The 15,893-nt window shown below is 35.2% G+C and overlaps 1 protein-coding gene across 1 annotated transcript in view; it reads right to left on the reverse strand.

Annotated features, from left to right (window-relative positions):
* Positions 1-593: 593 nt before the first annotated feature.
* The window catches only part of ANGPT1 (angiopoietin 1), a 240,461-nt gene continuing 225,161 nt past the window's right edge, over positions 594-15,893 (reverse strand). The window contains 2 exon segments of the mRNA NM_001005754.2: positions 594-803; positions 11,811-11,941. Coding sequence (NP_001005754.1) covers positions 643-803; positions 11,811-11,941 — 292 coding nt within the window. The 3' untranslated portion in view covers positions 594-642.

The raw sequence follows: 15,893 nt of genomic DNA on the forward strand, positions 1-15,893 counted from the left end.
AATTTACATATGAAGATGGGTTAACTGAAATTAATTAGTAAGTGTGATTTAAGAGTTAAGCTTCAGAAATCCATGGACACTTAACCAATTTAGAGGGCAATACTGATTCTTCCTAAACTTTTATTAAAATTGTGCAACAGTATAAATGGATTTTTAGTAGGTTTGCATAGAAATAACACCACTTCACTGCTGTGATACATCTTTTCCAAAGGATGATGGCAGGTCTGTTTATATTCTTCATGTAGATTCTTTTGTTGTTCATTTCCTCCTTCTCCTTCTCCTTCTTTTCAATTTTTACATGAAATAAACCATATTTATCATCTGGCTACCATAGTTCTAAAATAAGATCCAGTAGTAGTTTGAAGCACAGTGAATTGGACACTTTCTTCCCTTTTTAAAACATGACAGTGAGTGGCATTCTCTGTAGTCAAGCCATATGAACATGGTTAACCCCATCTAGAGACTTCTGTGAACTCAAAAGGCTCCAAATCCACAGTCAAGAACCTTGGTGACTTCACATAACTGCCACTTATGGCTGGAAGGGCGATAATATCTGCTTCACAAGTTTTCAAGCAGTTTCTCATCTGGTAGCTTCTTCAGATTTATTTGTTGCTTTTATTATTGCTTTTGATAATTATGCCTTCAAAAGTCCAAAGGTCGAATCATCATAGTTGTGGAACGTAAGGAGTAACTGGGCCCTTTGAAGTAGTGCCACTTAATCCCATTCAGTTTTCCATGGTTTTGTCCAGCAGTGTAGAACATTCCATTTAGATTGGATGGGCCACAAGCATCAAACCACCAGCCTGAAAAATTAGTTAATAATGAAAGAGAAAAGAAGGAGAAGAAACAATTAAAAGTAAATTGAACACGTGGAAACTAATGGCTCTAACCAAGGTGGAGTTTACACTTTTTATGGTCATTTGCAAATAGGAGGCATTCAATAAAAAAGCTTCTTGGTCATGGAATTTTTTTTAAAGATTTTATTTATTTATTCATGAGAGACAGAGAGAGAGAGGCAGAGACATAGACAGAGGGAGAAGCGGGCTCCCTCTGGGGAGCCCCATACAGGACTCCATCCCTGGTCTCAGGATCACACCTTGAGCTGAAGACAGACTCAACTGCTGAGCCACCCAAGTGTCCCATTGGTCATGGAAATGTTTTAAGTGACATCCAATTTAGGCAATGTAGGAACAGAGAGAGGAATGCTTTCATGGACATTCAAGCTTCAGTGTCACTCTAATGGGACTCATTTCCCATTGTAATGATAGAAAGCTTCTGGGCTTCATGATAAGATCTAATTCAGATCTAGATTTATATGCAGGATAAGTAAAATGCAGATACCCTGTGCATTCCACCTTCAGCCTGCTATTAGGAATACAACAATTATTGGTGAAGAAGTTCAGAAGCTTAGACAACTGACATCTAAATAGAGTGAAAGAAATGTTTTCCATCTATTTCATAATTTTGCTGAGAACTGGTCCACAGCTGCTTCTGAAAGTAATTGGATACTGGACAATGATTATGACACACAAATTGAATTCGAATCACTGTGCTCTCTCTATTTTATAATAATTTGGGAAGTGTTCATCAATAGTAGCCAGATAAGTTCCTATATAGCAATATTTTTTCTTGTGATTGTTCAAGTTCTTTCAAACCTAGTAAAAATAAAAGCAACTTGATGAGTCACATGGAGACCCTATGCTTGCATTTCTCTCTGTACTTGCATTAGTACTTTATTTTTTCAACGAATTAAGTTCTTAGGCTTTTAGATAAAACACAGTACTTTTTCTCTGTCTCCTGAAGTAACACTACTGAAATCTTTAGGGAGAGATTTATGCCAGAGACATTCTGGCATATTTTTGTTTGGATATAGTTGAACTCCCTTTGATTACAGAGTTATACCTAAGGGACTAATAGCTAAAGAAAGAGAAAGCTGTACAACTGATGTTTAACTGTAACACGAGCATCATCTTGCAGAAACTAGCAAAAGTTAAACAGGGAAAAGCTAGTTCTCATTTTTCAATTTTGGAAGATGAATACAGTAAAAGCGTGTTTATAAAGTCATACTAGAGGCACAGCAAGCTGTATTAATTACCAACTCATACTGGAGAATAATAAGGTATGCCTTGATGAATTTGGAAAGACTATCCAATGCCATTTTACCAACTGTATGCAAACAACACAGATGTTAATGCATTCAAAACATGAGGGACAAGAAGGTTCTTGTTTGGCAAGGAAGGATGAACATAAAACTCCACACTTTTTTCTTAAGATTAATTCCTTTACATTTTTTTTGATAAGCATGACCAGTAAAAAATGTTACTTATGTTACAAAAAGTATTCTGATATTAAGGAATTCATTTACCCTAAAGACTCTCAAAGGACAAAATGAAAATCCAACTTGATCACTCCAGTATTTTAACTTTCTCCTACTTTTCTCTGACCTTCTTGAGGTACTCTTCCATCATGTTAATGAGCCTTTCATAGTCTTCCAAATATCCACTATGGTCTCCAAAGGAAATGCAGCTACTCTATTATTAAGAACTACTACAAATCATAGAATGATCCTCCAAGTTACATTAGGTATTCAGGGTAAAAGTGTGTGTTTTTGTTTGGTTTAGAGAAAGTCACAAGAGTTTTGGACGACTGTGGGAAGGCAGAGGTCTGCTGCCAACAGCAGCTTGGCAACAAAGGGCACAGGCTGAAGAATACATTCATTGGGAAATTTTTTATGAGTTTAGGAAAGAGACAAGAAGCAGTAGGAGCACGTAAGAGAATCCAATAAATTGATCTTGTGTGTTTTTCCTAATGAGTAAAGTAGGGTAATGTTTGTGGTTAGGGGAAAGGCATTTTGGAGACACTGAGAGAGAAGACCATACCGCTGGGTCAGAGTTAACAAGAGAAATAGGAGCCTCAAGTTGAGAAAGTCTGAAGATCAAATCACATAGTCTTTTGTGAACAAGGGGTGAGCTCTCAGGAAATGAAGGTAAAGAAATAGGCAGTCTTGGTGCAAAGCGGAACAATGTTCACAGAAAACTTTAGAGTTTATTGTGTCTACTTGTCCATCATCAGATGAACAAGCAAAACATTCTCTAGGAATAGGAACCAATATTTAACCAGAAGAACCAGATCTATAAGGTTGAATGTTTAATCAAATATTACTTAGAGCCCTCATTCTGTAACTATGGTCTGCCAAACTATCGTGAGCATATGTTGGCAGCATAATGAAGCAAAGAAAAATCAAGAATCAATTCAACAAATATTAACCAACAGACAGATGTAGAGGTTGGTGTTAAATATAATAGAATTCCTGGTTTCCAGGAGTACACAGTTTTTTTTGTGTAGGAGAGAGACAATAAATTGTTTAAAAATGAGATGATGGTTGTTAAATGGAGATGAACAAAATCTATGGAAACAGAAGCAGAAGATGCTGTCCATGGGTCCACAAGGTTTACTTTTTTACCACCTGAGCTGTGTCCTGAAGATCGATGTGAGCTTATTGAACAGAAGGAAATTCTGAACACAGTGTGTACTCTGAGAGAGTAGGAGAAAGTATCTGCCAGCAGCCTGGCTTGGCTGGACTGCCACTAGGTAAGGGGTTGGAGAACATAGGGCAGCAAAATAAACAGAGGGAGAACACAGAGGTTTCTGTTTTATTTTTAGAAATTTTCTTGTGGGTAATAGATGGAGAGCCTGTAGTACACTAGACAAGAAATTACAAAAAATCACATGTGCTGACTGCACCAATTAATGACAAAGATACCAAGCAGTAATAGTTATAATAATATTTGATATGTATAAAATATTTAATATGCATCAGGAACTATGCTACTATTTTTATAAGCATTCTCTCATGTCTTCCCCCACCAAACAACCTTAGTTGATGTGGCAGGTATTGTAATAAAGACACTGATGTTCAAGAGTAAGGAGATTTTCCAAGGTCACACAGTCACTTGTGATGTGGTTTATAATGTCTGATCAGCCATTTTCACAACATGGTTGTATGGATCAAATAAAATGACACATTGACTATTGAGACCAGTAAAACCATAAATAAGTGTTTATTGTAAGTTATCTAGGAGATGGGATAGAAGGTTTAGGGTAGGAACAAAAAGGATTCAATCTTGTGGGGCACCATAATGATTTAATATTGAAGACCAGATCATCAGTGCTAATATAGATCTCCTCATTTGCTTGCTAGGGTTTATTAGAGCAATATGACAATAATTTGGACCCAAATGAGTACGGTCATACGATGTTTGCATTGTAGAGATAATGGCATTTAAGTACCTAATATGATTTGAACAAGTGTTTTCAATGATTTATCTTGACATCATGTGGAAACCAAAGACTTTATGTCTTTGACTATCTTAAGACCAGTGGGCCAGGCACACTATTGCCTCTCATGGAACAAGCGACCATAATAAAGATGATGAACTAAGATGGCACAACACAAAATGAAAGGGCAATTATTTCTCTTGACAATTTTGGTCATAGTGTCCTTTGTAAAATACTCTGAACATCAAGGTAGCAAAAATAGTTATTTGTGTGCAAGCAAGAATTCTGTTTCCTCTGATACATGCAGTTAAACAACAAAGGAATTTCCACTTTCTAAATTTCTTTGAAAAAAATAAGCATGGCTGTTTCTCTTAAACAGAAATCCTGGAAAGGCAAGGTTTTAAAGCATATTTATAGAAAGCCAGTGAAAGTAGTCCTGGTTATTCATATGTATGTCTTGGCATTTGTAGATAATCCTATGTGCTTGTGGTAATCAGCATATATACAAGTCTAGCATGCAGTCAAGGTGTTCGCCATGAACACACAGGGAGTATGTCTGGGGCTGCAGTTCCTCTCTGATAAGATACCAAATAGCTGAGGATATTATATGTCCTCTACAATCTTGGGGAAATATTAACTCTTTACTTTGTTCTGTATGTTCCAAGGAATAACAAATGAGCCACAAGCTAAAGAAGTTAATCTAGGAATGGCACTTTAGGCATAAAAGAACTCAGCGATGCAAGCAAAGGATGAGGAAACCAGCAGCTTCCATCTGCCGTTGGGACAACTGATAAAACGTCTCAAATGTTTTCAGATTGGCAACTGTGGAGATGTACGTTGCCAAGCATTTTTCTTCATAACCTGTAACCTCATGTATATTTTAATAAGAAATCTGAGATGCGTGTTTCTAATTCATTTACACTTAACTCATTAAAATTTAGTTTTGTACTAACTATCCCGGGCTATGCCGGCCTTTAAAAGTCATTCCAGTCTTTTATCTCTGAAGCAGAAAGCTCACACTTTATCACCAATAACTAAAACTTTGCACTCAGGAAGTTCACATTTATTTGAAAATCAGGAAACCTAACTCTCAAATTCTTCTGATCCTAAACAAAATGTCCTTCAACACTTCCTTTCTATGGTAAAAACCACAGCAAAATGAAAAGATAGACCAGTTTTTATAGATTTCTTTCATTTTGTAATGCATGCATCCTAATCAGCAATGTGCAAAAGAACTTGCACAGAAAATCAGATTTGCCTCTTTTCTTGCTAAGAATGAGGCTGAACAAAACTGACTGGTGCCACTGTTATCAGTGGGATCATTACGAAAAATTACCTACTGAGTTCATGTGTACAAAGTTGGCCAAATCCATTGCTAGTCTTAAGGAGCAGCTGCAAGGGTCTTGGGTGCATGTGGGAGGCAAAGGACCTTTCTCAGAGGTCTGCATTCCCTCTGTCATCTCATACTATATCCCCTTCAGGCCAAGAACTTGGCTTTTTTTCCTTTTTCTTCTCTTTGTTCCAAAGATGAAAAACGTTGTTGATTCTAGCCAGTAATCTTGAATTCACTGAAAACTTTTACTGCATGCTCTTACTGTCTCTTCCCTCCCTTGCACTTCATTTCACTTTTAATGTTTAAGTGAGGAAATCCTTGTGAACGTGTGCTGCAAACAGTTAAACAGAGCTAACTGTTGTCTCTGAATGCCATTCATTTTAACAGAGGCAGTAGAGGGAGTGGATAAAGCGATGGTTTATCTAGAGGTTGTGTTCAAATCTTACCTGACACTGATTCTATGACCTTCAGCAAATTAACTTCTCTGTATCTCAGTTCTTGCCAAAGCATTATTGTGGCGCGAAGTTCAAAGGGTCTTTAGAAGTGTCATGTAAGTTATTAAATAGAAATAATTTTGGATAATGCAAAAATGCCTGTTAGTATGACTGCAATAAATTTTCACTATATTATAGTAAAAACACACAATTAAGTGTTTGATTATTTCTCAGGCATTGTCAACTATTAACTTTTGGTGGCAGCCTTGCGCTTTAGGCCTCAGTCTGGTTTATTTATTTATTTTTTCAAATTTACCTTTTGAAAGACATTTTCTGATACTCTGCTCTTTTTTCCCATAAGCAAAAACATTCTCCAGAAAATAGGAATATAATCTTAAACTTTGTACTTAGCACATTCATATTTATTTGGAAGTCAGGAACCTAATGCTCAATATTTTCCAATTCTGGAATTTAGTCTTTTGGGGTTTAGTTATTCTTAGTCCCACTCTTCATATTCATGAATTTCATGTGTGTGCCTGCAAATACATATAAATATGTATACTTCTGTATTTTCAATCCAAGTTCACAAACACATTAATACATTGATTTATTTTGTCTTTTCACAAAATTATCATTTGTGATTTTGCAATGCCCTTTCAGGGTCTGTGATAAAATATTCATTCATGCAACCAGTAATTTATTAAGCACATACTATGTGCCAGGCACTGTGCTTGGCAACATACATTTTAGAGGAATAGGCTTATGGATTAGGTACTAAGTAAGTAATTATGCCCTGATATAAGGTAGTGCAATGTATATTTTTGTGGTCAACCTTAAATTATCCATATGGATCTTTTCTCTCAACATGTTTGCCTTAACACCTAGGGAATTCGAATTATCTGACAAAGCTTAGTGTATTCTTCCTGGATTATTAAAAACTCTAAGATGATCATATTTTCTCAAAGATCTTGTCACTCAGCATCATCCACCAGTTGGAGAAGCCATTAAATTCTTTTATTTTCTGTCTTCTTCAAGATTATATAGCAAACCATATCAACCCTCTTCTGCAAGCATTTATCAACTCTCTGCTGTAGCATCTGGTAAGTTGTAGGGTGTACTAAGAAATTTATGTGTATGGCTTTATCCTGTCTTTTAGGGCTGAACTGAGAAATAGCCTTTGTTAGCTTTAGCAAAGTCTTGTCTGTCGGCTGACATAGTTTATGCGTGGGAAAAGAGATCGGAGTTTCTACCACAACAGATTCTTTCTGCAGAAGGTTAGGTCACAGTTTTACATAGCTTTTCTATTATACAGTAAATGTGGAAATTGTGTTGAAAGAAATGTAAGGTAAGGGAAGGAATGTAAAATAATACCACGTTTTGTTTTGTTTTGTTTTGTTAGCAACCATTAATAATTGTAGTTTCTAACAGATTTTAAAAAATACTTATTTGAAGAATGCTAATTTAAAAAAAGAAGAAGAATGCTAATTTAATACCAAAGACTATGCTTTCTTTGAATGAAACATTCACTTTGAATCTAAAAGTTGTTCACTGTCTGAATTCCGGAGTCAGAGGTTTTTTGCATATTTGTTTTTATATACAAAAAATCCGTATAAACAAAAGCATGCGTTGAATGAGATTACATTTTCATTTTCTTAATGTTAAATAGTAGATAAACTTTCATGTTTAAACGAAATTGATTCCTTTCTTTGGGCTCAGGAGGGCACGCTAGGAACTGTCCTACAAGATTAAAATATTTTCTACAGTCATCTCTTAACTTTCTTCCTCCCACTACTGAAGCATACAGATTTTTCATAATATCCTTCATATTGGGAGAAACTTAAGGAGAAAACTTACAAATTTTCCTAAGGTCAATGGCATCACAGAGCAAAGACATTTCTGGCTTATAAATCTGTGCTGACAAATCACCTCTATTTAACGATTAATTAAAGGAGCAGTTGTCTAGAAGATGTATGTGGCAATTTTGACCTTGAAGTATATGCTTTGGTCCCAGAAGAAATATGTAACAAAACATGAAAATTATTCAATATTTAAATTGGATGGAGAAATCGCTGGCTTTCTGGTAAGGTAGGAACAAGTACATATACTTCTGGGAAAGGAAGTATAAAATATTGTGATATCTATTTCTATTTATACAAACGTGCTTTCTCAGCCTGCTATCCCTTCTCTACACTCTACAATGTACTATGAATTACAACCCATGCATTGAAAAGTAATATTGCACGTTTTCCCCTACTTTAGCCACAATGAGTACACAGAATAACAGAATCACTAAACCAGAAGAAAAGGTGGGATATTCTTATCTAGACCCACAACTGCAGGAACATGCATAAATAAGTTCTTTTAGATAAATTGCCTTATATTCTCTTCTTGAAGATGTCCACAACTAGAAATGCACAATCCTCCCTGGCAGCATTTGATCCCCGGAGACTCCATCTCAAGTTACTTCCCCCTCCTCCAATAACTCCATCACATGTTATACTTTGTCTCTAAAACTGGTTGTGACATGAAATCATTTGTTGTTTACTCTTTTGTTGATGGTCTCCCTCAAATAGATGCAAGTTCTATTTTCTCTCGCTCATTTCTCTAAGAATAGTTGATCTTTAATGGTTATTTATTAAAAATATGTTCCATTGATAGAAGGAAGTTAAGAAGTTAGGATATTAGGAAAGAAGAAAGAAAGATCAAAATGTTCTACCTTATGGCTGGCTGAAATACCTTCTGCTTTCAATTAAGCTCATCTCCTGTTGTTCAGTCTTTGACAGATAAGAGTGGCAACGATACCACATTCTCCAACCAAAATCCCTCCACGTATTTGCGCAAAACTATTTAGGACAGTTAGCAGGCAATCAATCTTACTTTACCTCTAATTTCTTTCAGAAGAAACAAAGGAAAAAATATATATAAATATACAAGATAAAGCAAAGCTTTAATTGATGATAACAGAAAACGATGAATTATTAGTTTCAAAGAATATAAAATCTTACATCTTAAAAAAAATCTTACTTCTTAAAAGAAACTATTTTAAATAGGCAGAAAGTTCAAATACAAATTTTAAAGAAAGAAAGGAAAAATCATTAGGTGAAGAAAATGATTCTAAGGGAAAAAATGACAGAATAAGTATTGGTGGTGGGGAGTAGCTAAGTAGAATGAATATAAGTTCCAGGCAATACTCAAGTTACCTGGACTGTCATCGACATTCATCCTTATGTTCTCCAGTTCTTAGCTATCTAAATTCCACATTTTCGCTTTGCAGAGTGAACAGATTTGCAAGGCCTGGATTCTTTCAAAGGGATATTTGATAGGGTAATGGCGTTTATTACAAAAACACATTTACTTAGACGATTCCAGCCCAAGCAATAAGTGGAAATTTTCTCTCCCCAACATATGTGTTTATTGGTGAGTAAGAAGCAAGTCCAAGAATGATTATGGATGAAAGAACATGACAAAGTTCAATCATTTGAAGCAGAAATAAAATCATAAATCTGAGCAATGAAGTTTTCTCATCAACAACCAAGGGGTGCATTCTCCTCTTCGCTTTGCTCGATATTTTCATTATTATGACAGAAATAGGAACACATTGGAATGCTCTCCTAAGGCAAGGTTTGAAAGATTTTACTGTTGGTCTTTCATGTGTTGCACTTATTTGGTAAGAAAAATTATCTGTAAAAATAGATGTGGAGAAATTGAAGCATATTTTAATATTAGAATGTGCAGGAAACTAGACAAAGTCCTTTGTTCTCTGTATAAACTTGCTGACAATTCCATTTGTGGGATCAAGGAGGCAATGAGAAGAAAAATTTTCTTTCAGGAAAAAGGTTTAAAACCTAACCTATGATTACCATTTTTTGAAAACATTCTAAATTTATAACAACTACATTAGAAGGAGAAGGACTTTCACCTATTTGATGAGGTTGAATGTCATAGCATTTTAAAGTACAAGGAGAAGGATATGATAGAAGAAGAATCATAACAGATTGGCTTTGATAATACCAGTGCTGGTTTCATGCTGAAAAGATGCTGACGTAAGTGTAGTGGTCAATGGGATGTGATTTGGGAGTGTTAATGGAGGACATGGGGCTAGGGATAAAAGTGGAAAGATTTCTTCAAAATCACATCTCCATATTCCTTCATGCTCTGTTAACTGATGAGAAAATATCAACCTAATGATACATTTCATTGGCTTCAAAATTTGAAAGTGATTTCAAAGGTTACAAGATGCTCATTCATTGATTCATTCAGGTACCATATTTTTAATGGAGTTCCTATGTGCTGCATCTACTGCACCAGATGTTAAATACAAAATGGTGAGCATTAATTTGCTCTTATTTTCCTTATGTACAAGATAGAGATTAGAGTTCCTTTCCCTTCTTATCTCACAGAGCTGGTTTTGAGCTTAAGTAAGATAGTATAACCTATGCAATAACATATAATAATACATAATAATAATGATAGTAATATCATGTTTTGGGAAGGAAAATAATCAGTTTCAAGAGTTTTTATCTTACTGCCATGAAAACATGTTCTGTTGTAGATTAATACAGAAGGACAATCACAACAGCTAATGGTTGGAGTGACTGCTATTCCATGAAGAGAGTGAAGGAACACTAAAACAGGGAGAGCAGAAGCACTGGAAAGAAAGTTTCCTTTATAATTTTGTTTGGTGCCAACTCCTTCTTGCCAGGGCTTAGAACATACTTGAGCTACATCACTTGACATTGGGTTTTAGCTTAGTGTTTCTCAAACCCCAATTAGTCATGCATCAATGTCATAGATATTTCCTATTATCCATTTATAATTTTTATTAATATTTAATTAATATTTTTCTTTAAATCAATAGTATGTTCTACATGAACTATTGTGACTACGTTAAAAATGAGAAGATTATATAATTCCTTTAAAGAAAAAAACCAGGACCACTTGCGATATATAAAACCCAATAAAATTGAAACAAAATCACTTTATTTAATTCTAGGTGGGTTCCATTGTCTAACCAAGGCCCTGAGCCTGAAGCCCAAGGTTCCTTCTTTGCTATGAAGGTTATTGAGTGATTATTGAGGAAGTGCTGAAAACAAATGTTATAGATATGCTAACATCAAACTGAGAATTTCTCTTTGATGCAATCAGAAGGCTGGAAAGTTACTAAAAAGTTCAAAAAGGATTACCCTTCTTACTCAGTGATACAGTTTTAATGTTTAATTTAATGGTATTTCTTATACCAGCTCAAACCTCTTGCAGAAGTCAATATTCTATAATGCAAAGCCTTTGTGTAGCTGGTCTGAATTTTATGACTTTAGATATAACGGTACCTCTTTATTCTTCTTATTCCATTTCAATAGAATGGCCAATGAACTCTATCTACTATAGAGTTTCAAAACACTTTGTAAGGAGGATTTTTTTTCTCTCCTTGTGTGCTGAATTCCCAAATTGTTGTTCATTCCAGGATGGGTATCATTATGATTATTTAGAAGGCAGAATAACTGGCACTATAAGAAGCTAAAGAATGTATTCAGAACCAAGCTTACTATGCTCCTTTTATAGACATTGGGGGAGGAGGCAAACTTATAAATATGCTAGCAACATCTTGCACAAGAACACATGGTAAATTAGTTGGCAGAACAAAATAATCTCTAAGGACTTGCTCTTAAGTTTCCTGACCAGAAGATCACAGTCCTTTCTCATAGATAAGAAACTTCAAGCTTCAAACCAATGAAACATAACTTAGAGAACGGCCCCATAGGACTTACCTCCTGTTAGCATGAGGGCACATTTGCACATACAGTTGTCATTATCTGCATCTTTAGTGCTGAAATCAGCACCATGTAAGATCAGGCTGCTCTGTTTTCCTGCTGTCCCAGTGTGACCCTTTAAATACAACCTGAAGTTTAAGAAAAGGGAAAAGATAAGCCATTCAACAGAATAACAGAACCCAGAAGACCAGTTTGTTGAATGTTTGCCTTTTTCATCATTTTCTCCCTTCTTTGTACTCAGCCCTTCTAACTAACTACTATGAGATGGAAGGAAGGAAGGAAGGAAGGAAGGAAGGAAGGAAGGAAGGAAGGAAGGAAGGAAAGAAAGAAAGAAAGAAAGAAAGAAAGAAAGAAAGAAAGAAAGAAAGAGAAAGAAAGAAAGAAAGAACTCACAGATAGTAAAATTCTCTATGGCTTGTGTGCTTGGTGTTTATTTCATAATGCATATTCAAATTTATATGGTTCTCTGATAGGGCAGGATTCACAAAAGGGAAATGGGTTTACTACCACAAGTATTAATCTCCAAAGAAAAAAAATGTCTTGTAGAATGTCATTACAACATATAATTATGTTAATATAGAATAGTGATGATGTGATGAACATTATTCTTCATAGCAATGCTAGTAATAATTCTCATTGATTGAGGACTTGCTCTCCTGTGCCACTCTGCTAAATGCTTTCCAGTTATTATTTAATTTAATTTTATGTTAGATTTGTGATCTAGGCATCAACACACCAATTTTGCATGTCAAGATTTAGAGAAGATAAATAAGTTAAAATTTGGCAGTTTGACTTTAAAAATCCAAGTTCTTAATCATTATGCATTCTCTGAACAAATGTTTGTTGAACACATACTATATAACAGAAATTGTTCTAAGTATTTAAGATTTATCAGACAAAAGGCTATGCCCGTAAGAGGCTTAACTTCTAGTAGTATCCCTAATATTAAGTTTAAATGCCAACTGTTTAACCTCAAATATGCTGTTCTTCAAAGAACCTAACCTATCTTACTCTCTAAAAACATTTCTTATATAAAATTTACATTAAACTAGATTATAGGCTAACAGTTGCACATACAGAAAATCATCTGGTTATTTATGGAAAAGGCCTTTTCACTAGGTCTAGGAATTTATATTCAGTTTTTATCTCATGTTACTTTCTGCTGATTGAAGAATTCTGGTCAGGAATTCAAAAACTAGTGGATAAATCACAACTGGTGCCTAATGTAGTTCTCTGATGTTTGGTCATTTCCTATTGATTCTATATGTTGTTTTCGTATCTGGGTACTTTGAACAAGTGCAAACTGGCTTGAGTCCCACAGTGGTTCCTCAGGGCTCAGAATAGCTAAACTAAGGTTGTCAGAGTGTCACTGATATTCAAGGTCTTCTCTGGTTGAAATTCTACCCTTCTTTCTAATTCTACCTAACAGGGTTCCTCTTAGAAGTCTCATTCATCAAAATCCTCTAGGAATATTTCTTTCACATCCACATACCACTTCTGTACCAGAGTCTCATTTATGTATCTTACCCACCCACAATATAGTCTGTATGAGGGAGACACTACTAGGTCCTGCACCAGTTCTGAACAAATTTTACATTATTATTAAACAGAAATAATACAGATCAATTAATATTTGGGTTTTTATTTTTTCACATATAGATTTGACTTGTGTTTGCACCTAAGTATATGCATAGATCCTCCCAGTGTTTTGTGAGGTCGATATTAGTTTTAGCAAATAACAGTACTATTGTATGCTTGCACCAAAACATTTTACAGATACTCTGCAGAGATTTTTGAGTCAGAGTAAAATATACAATTAAGCCCTACTCAGGTTTTATTGTTTTCAATGATTAATAGAACCTGTAGTTAATAGTAGGTTGAAGGAAGCTTCTAAAGCTAAATTATCATACACAAACTTGTATTTTAATACTCTGAGAGCAGGCTAAAAGTCACTGGTGATAGAGAATTGGAGAATTCTTTAAGTGTTGCAGGCAGCCCACATGTAGATGTGTTTCATCAGAGGAAAGTAAAGGAGGAGGTTCCCAATGGGAGTCTAGGACAAATTACTTGGGTGAATTCACAACCTTCTAGATTTGATCACTTTTCAGCCTTTCAGAGATAGACAAATACTCACAAAGCTAAGGGAGACTTTTGTCAGTTCTCCCTTCACAGTCAAAATAAGAACACTGTGGGTTCAGACTCATGGTCTTCTTAGAGAGAATTTCACACAGAAAGCCAAATTATAATTGGAAAGTTGCTTGTTTGGTGAACACAGAATCCATTGGGAGAAGAAGATGAATGATTCCAAAATTGAGTAGTTATGACTCTGTAAGGATGAAATTTCTTGCTCCACTGGGACTGGGTGAGATTAGCCTACAGGTGTTCTCGGATGAGCCATGCTCTGATTCTTGACTTCTCTATGATTGTGATGATTTTCTTTCTTTTTCTTCAAAAGGTAAGTCAATACCATTATCCCTATAGTCACTTTAAGCTCACTCATGGGGATAGAGATTCCAGAACACAATGATTTTCTGCACTGTTATTTGTAGGTAATTAAGAACAAATGTTCAGTTGATATTAAGTGAGTAACTGCTATGTGCTGGATGTAGTTTATACTTTTATCCTTTCACAGAATTATAGTTTAAGCCTCATAGTTTAAAATGGTTTCTTTGTATTACCATGGCAATTGGAATGCCCAATTATAAGTTTAGGAAGTTGAGAAAAGCAAAACGAAGAAAATAAAAAGCAACCTAAATCTCACCTCTGAATATAACTATTCCTGACATCATGGTTTATACGCATTTAGTCTTGTCTTTTTTTCTCCTCTAAATTGAAAATGTTGCCTATTTTAAATATATATTTACTATCTCATCAAATTCTTGTAAAAATTTTGAACAATGCACATAAAGTTGCCCACAGGCCTGTCTTATCTGTTTAGAAGTATTCACTTATATTAGTTTTGCATCTTTCAAAACAGTTTGTCTTCACGTATAAATACAATGAAAATAAAATTATACTCTACATATTTCTTTATTTCATGCTTTCTATACATAATTTTATGATTTTTTCATGCCATTTCGTATTCTTCTCCAACATAATTTGGAAGCTACTGTATGACAATATCATCAATTGTTACAAGTTTAAGAGTGCTTTCATATATCTTCAAATATATATGCAAGTATATAGAATGAAGTATAAAATAAACATCAACAATGTCTTTTCCTAATCTTTACCTCTATGACCTTCATTATTGCTATACGTTAGAGTCTGTAAAAGTAAAGAAAAGACATTTTTCCAGATCCTTTTAATCAACATTAGAAGGGCAATCTTCTAGTTCTGGCAGCTTTTCTCTAGATTGCTACAGAAGCCTTACAACTGGTCTCATCACCTTGAATCTTGCTCCTTCCCCTTTGTCATAAAATCCATGCTCCATGTGGCTCATTCAAAAACCTGCATCTGATTGGCTAAAAGAGATTTGGGGAGGAGTCATAGACTTGTCCCATTTCAAGCCCTTGCCTGGATCAGAACTCTCCCCGTCTATCTCGCAAAACGGAGGAGGTTTCAAATCTGAAAAAGTTACTCTGTCCCTTATTACAGGTGGGATAATATAGACTGAAGAACCTAATGTATGTAATGTGGGGACTTCACAGTTTTTGATTTTAAAAATGTCATTGTGGCCTGGGAGGTGGGGCAAGATGGTGGAAGAATAGGGTCCCCAAGTCACCTGTCCCCACCAAAAACCTGCATCCTATTATTCCTCTGTTCTGGTTAAAATCCCTCATTTGTTTTCCCAACAGCTGAAAGACTGTAAATTCCTTATTGTGGTTTACAAGGACTTTAAACATCTTACCCTCCTCTACTTCTTCCCACACTGCCCAAACCCCCACACCTCTCATTGCTTATTTCCTGTCCATGTACATAAAACTCCAGCCTAATCAATTACTTGTTCCCTCAAAGCAACACACTCTCATTTCTCTGTATATCTACATGTGCTGTCCCCATTCCTGGAAGGCCCAATGTACAATATATACATATTAAACCATTGTGTTGCATGCTTGAAAATTAATATAATGCTATATG

The sequence above is a fragment of the Canis lupus genome, chromosome 13 (genome assembly GCF_011100685.1).
Source record: "Canis lupus familiaris isolate Mischka breed German Shepherd chromosome 13, alternate assembly UU_Cfam_GSD_1.0, whole genome shotgun sequence".
Classification (NCBI taxonomy): Eukaryota; Metazoa; Chordata; class Mammalia; order Carnivora; family Canidae; genus Canis; species Canis lupus.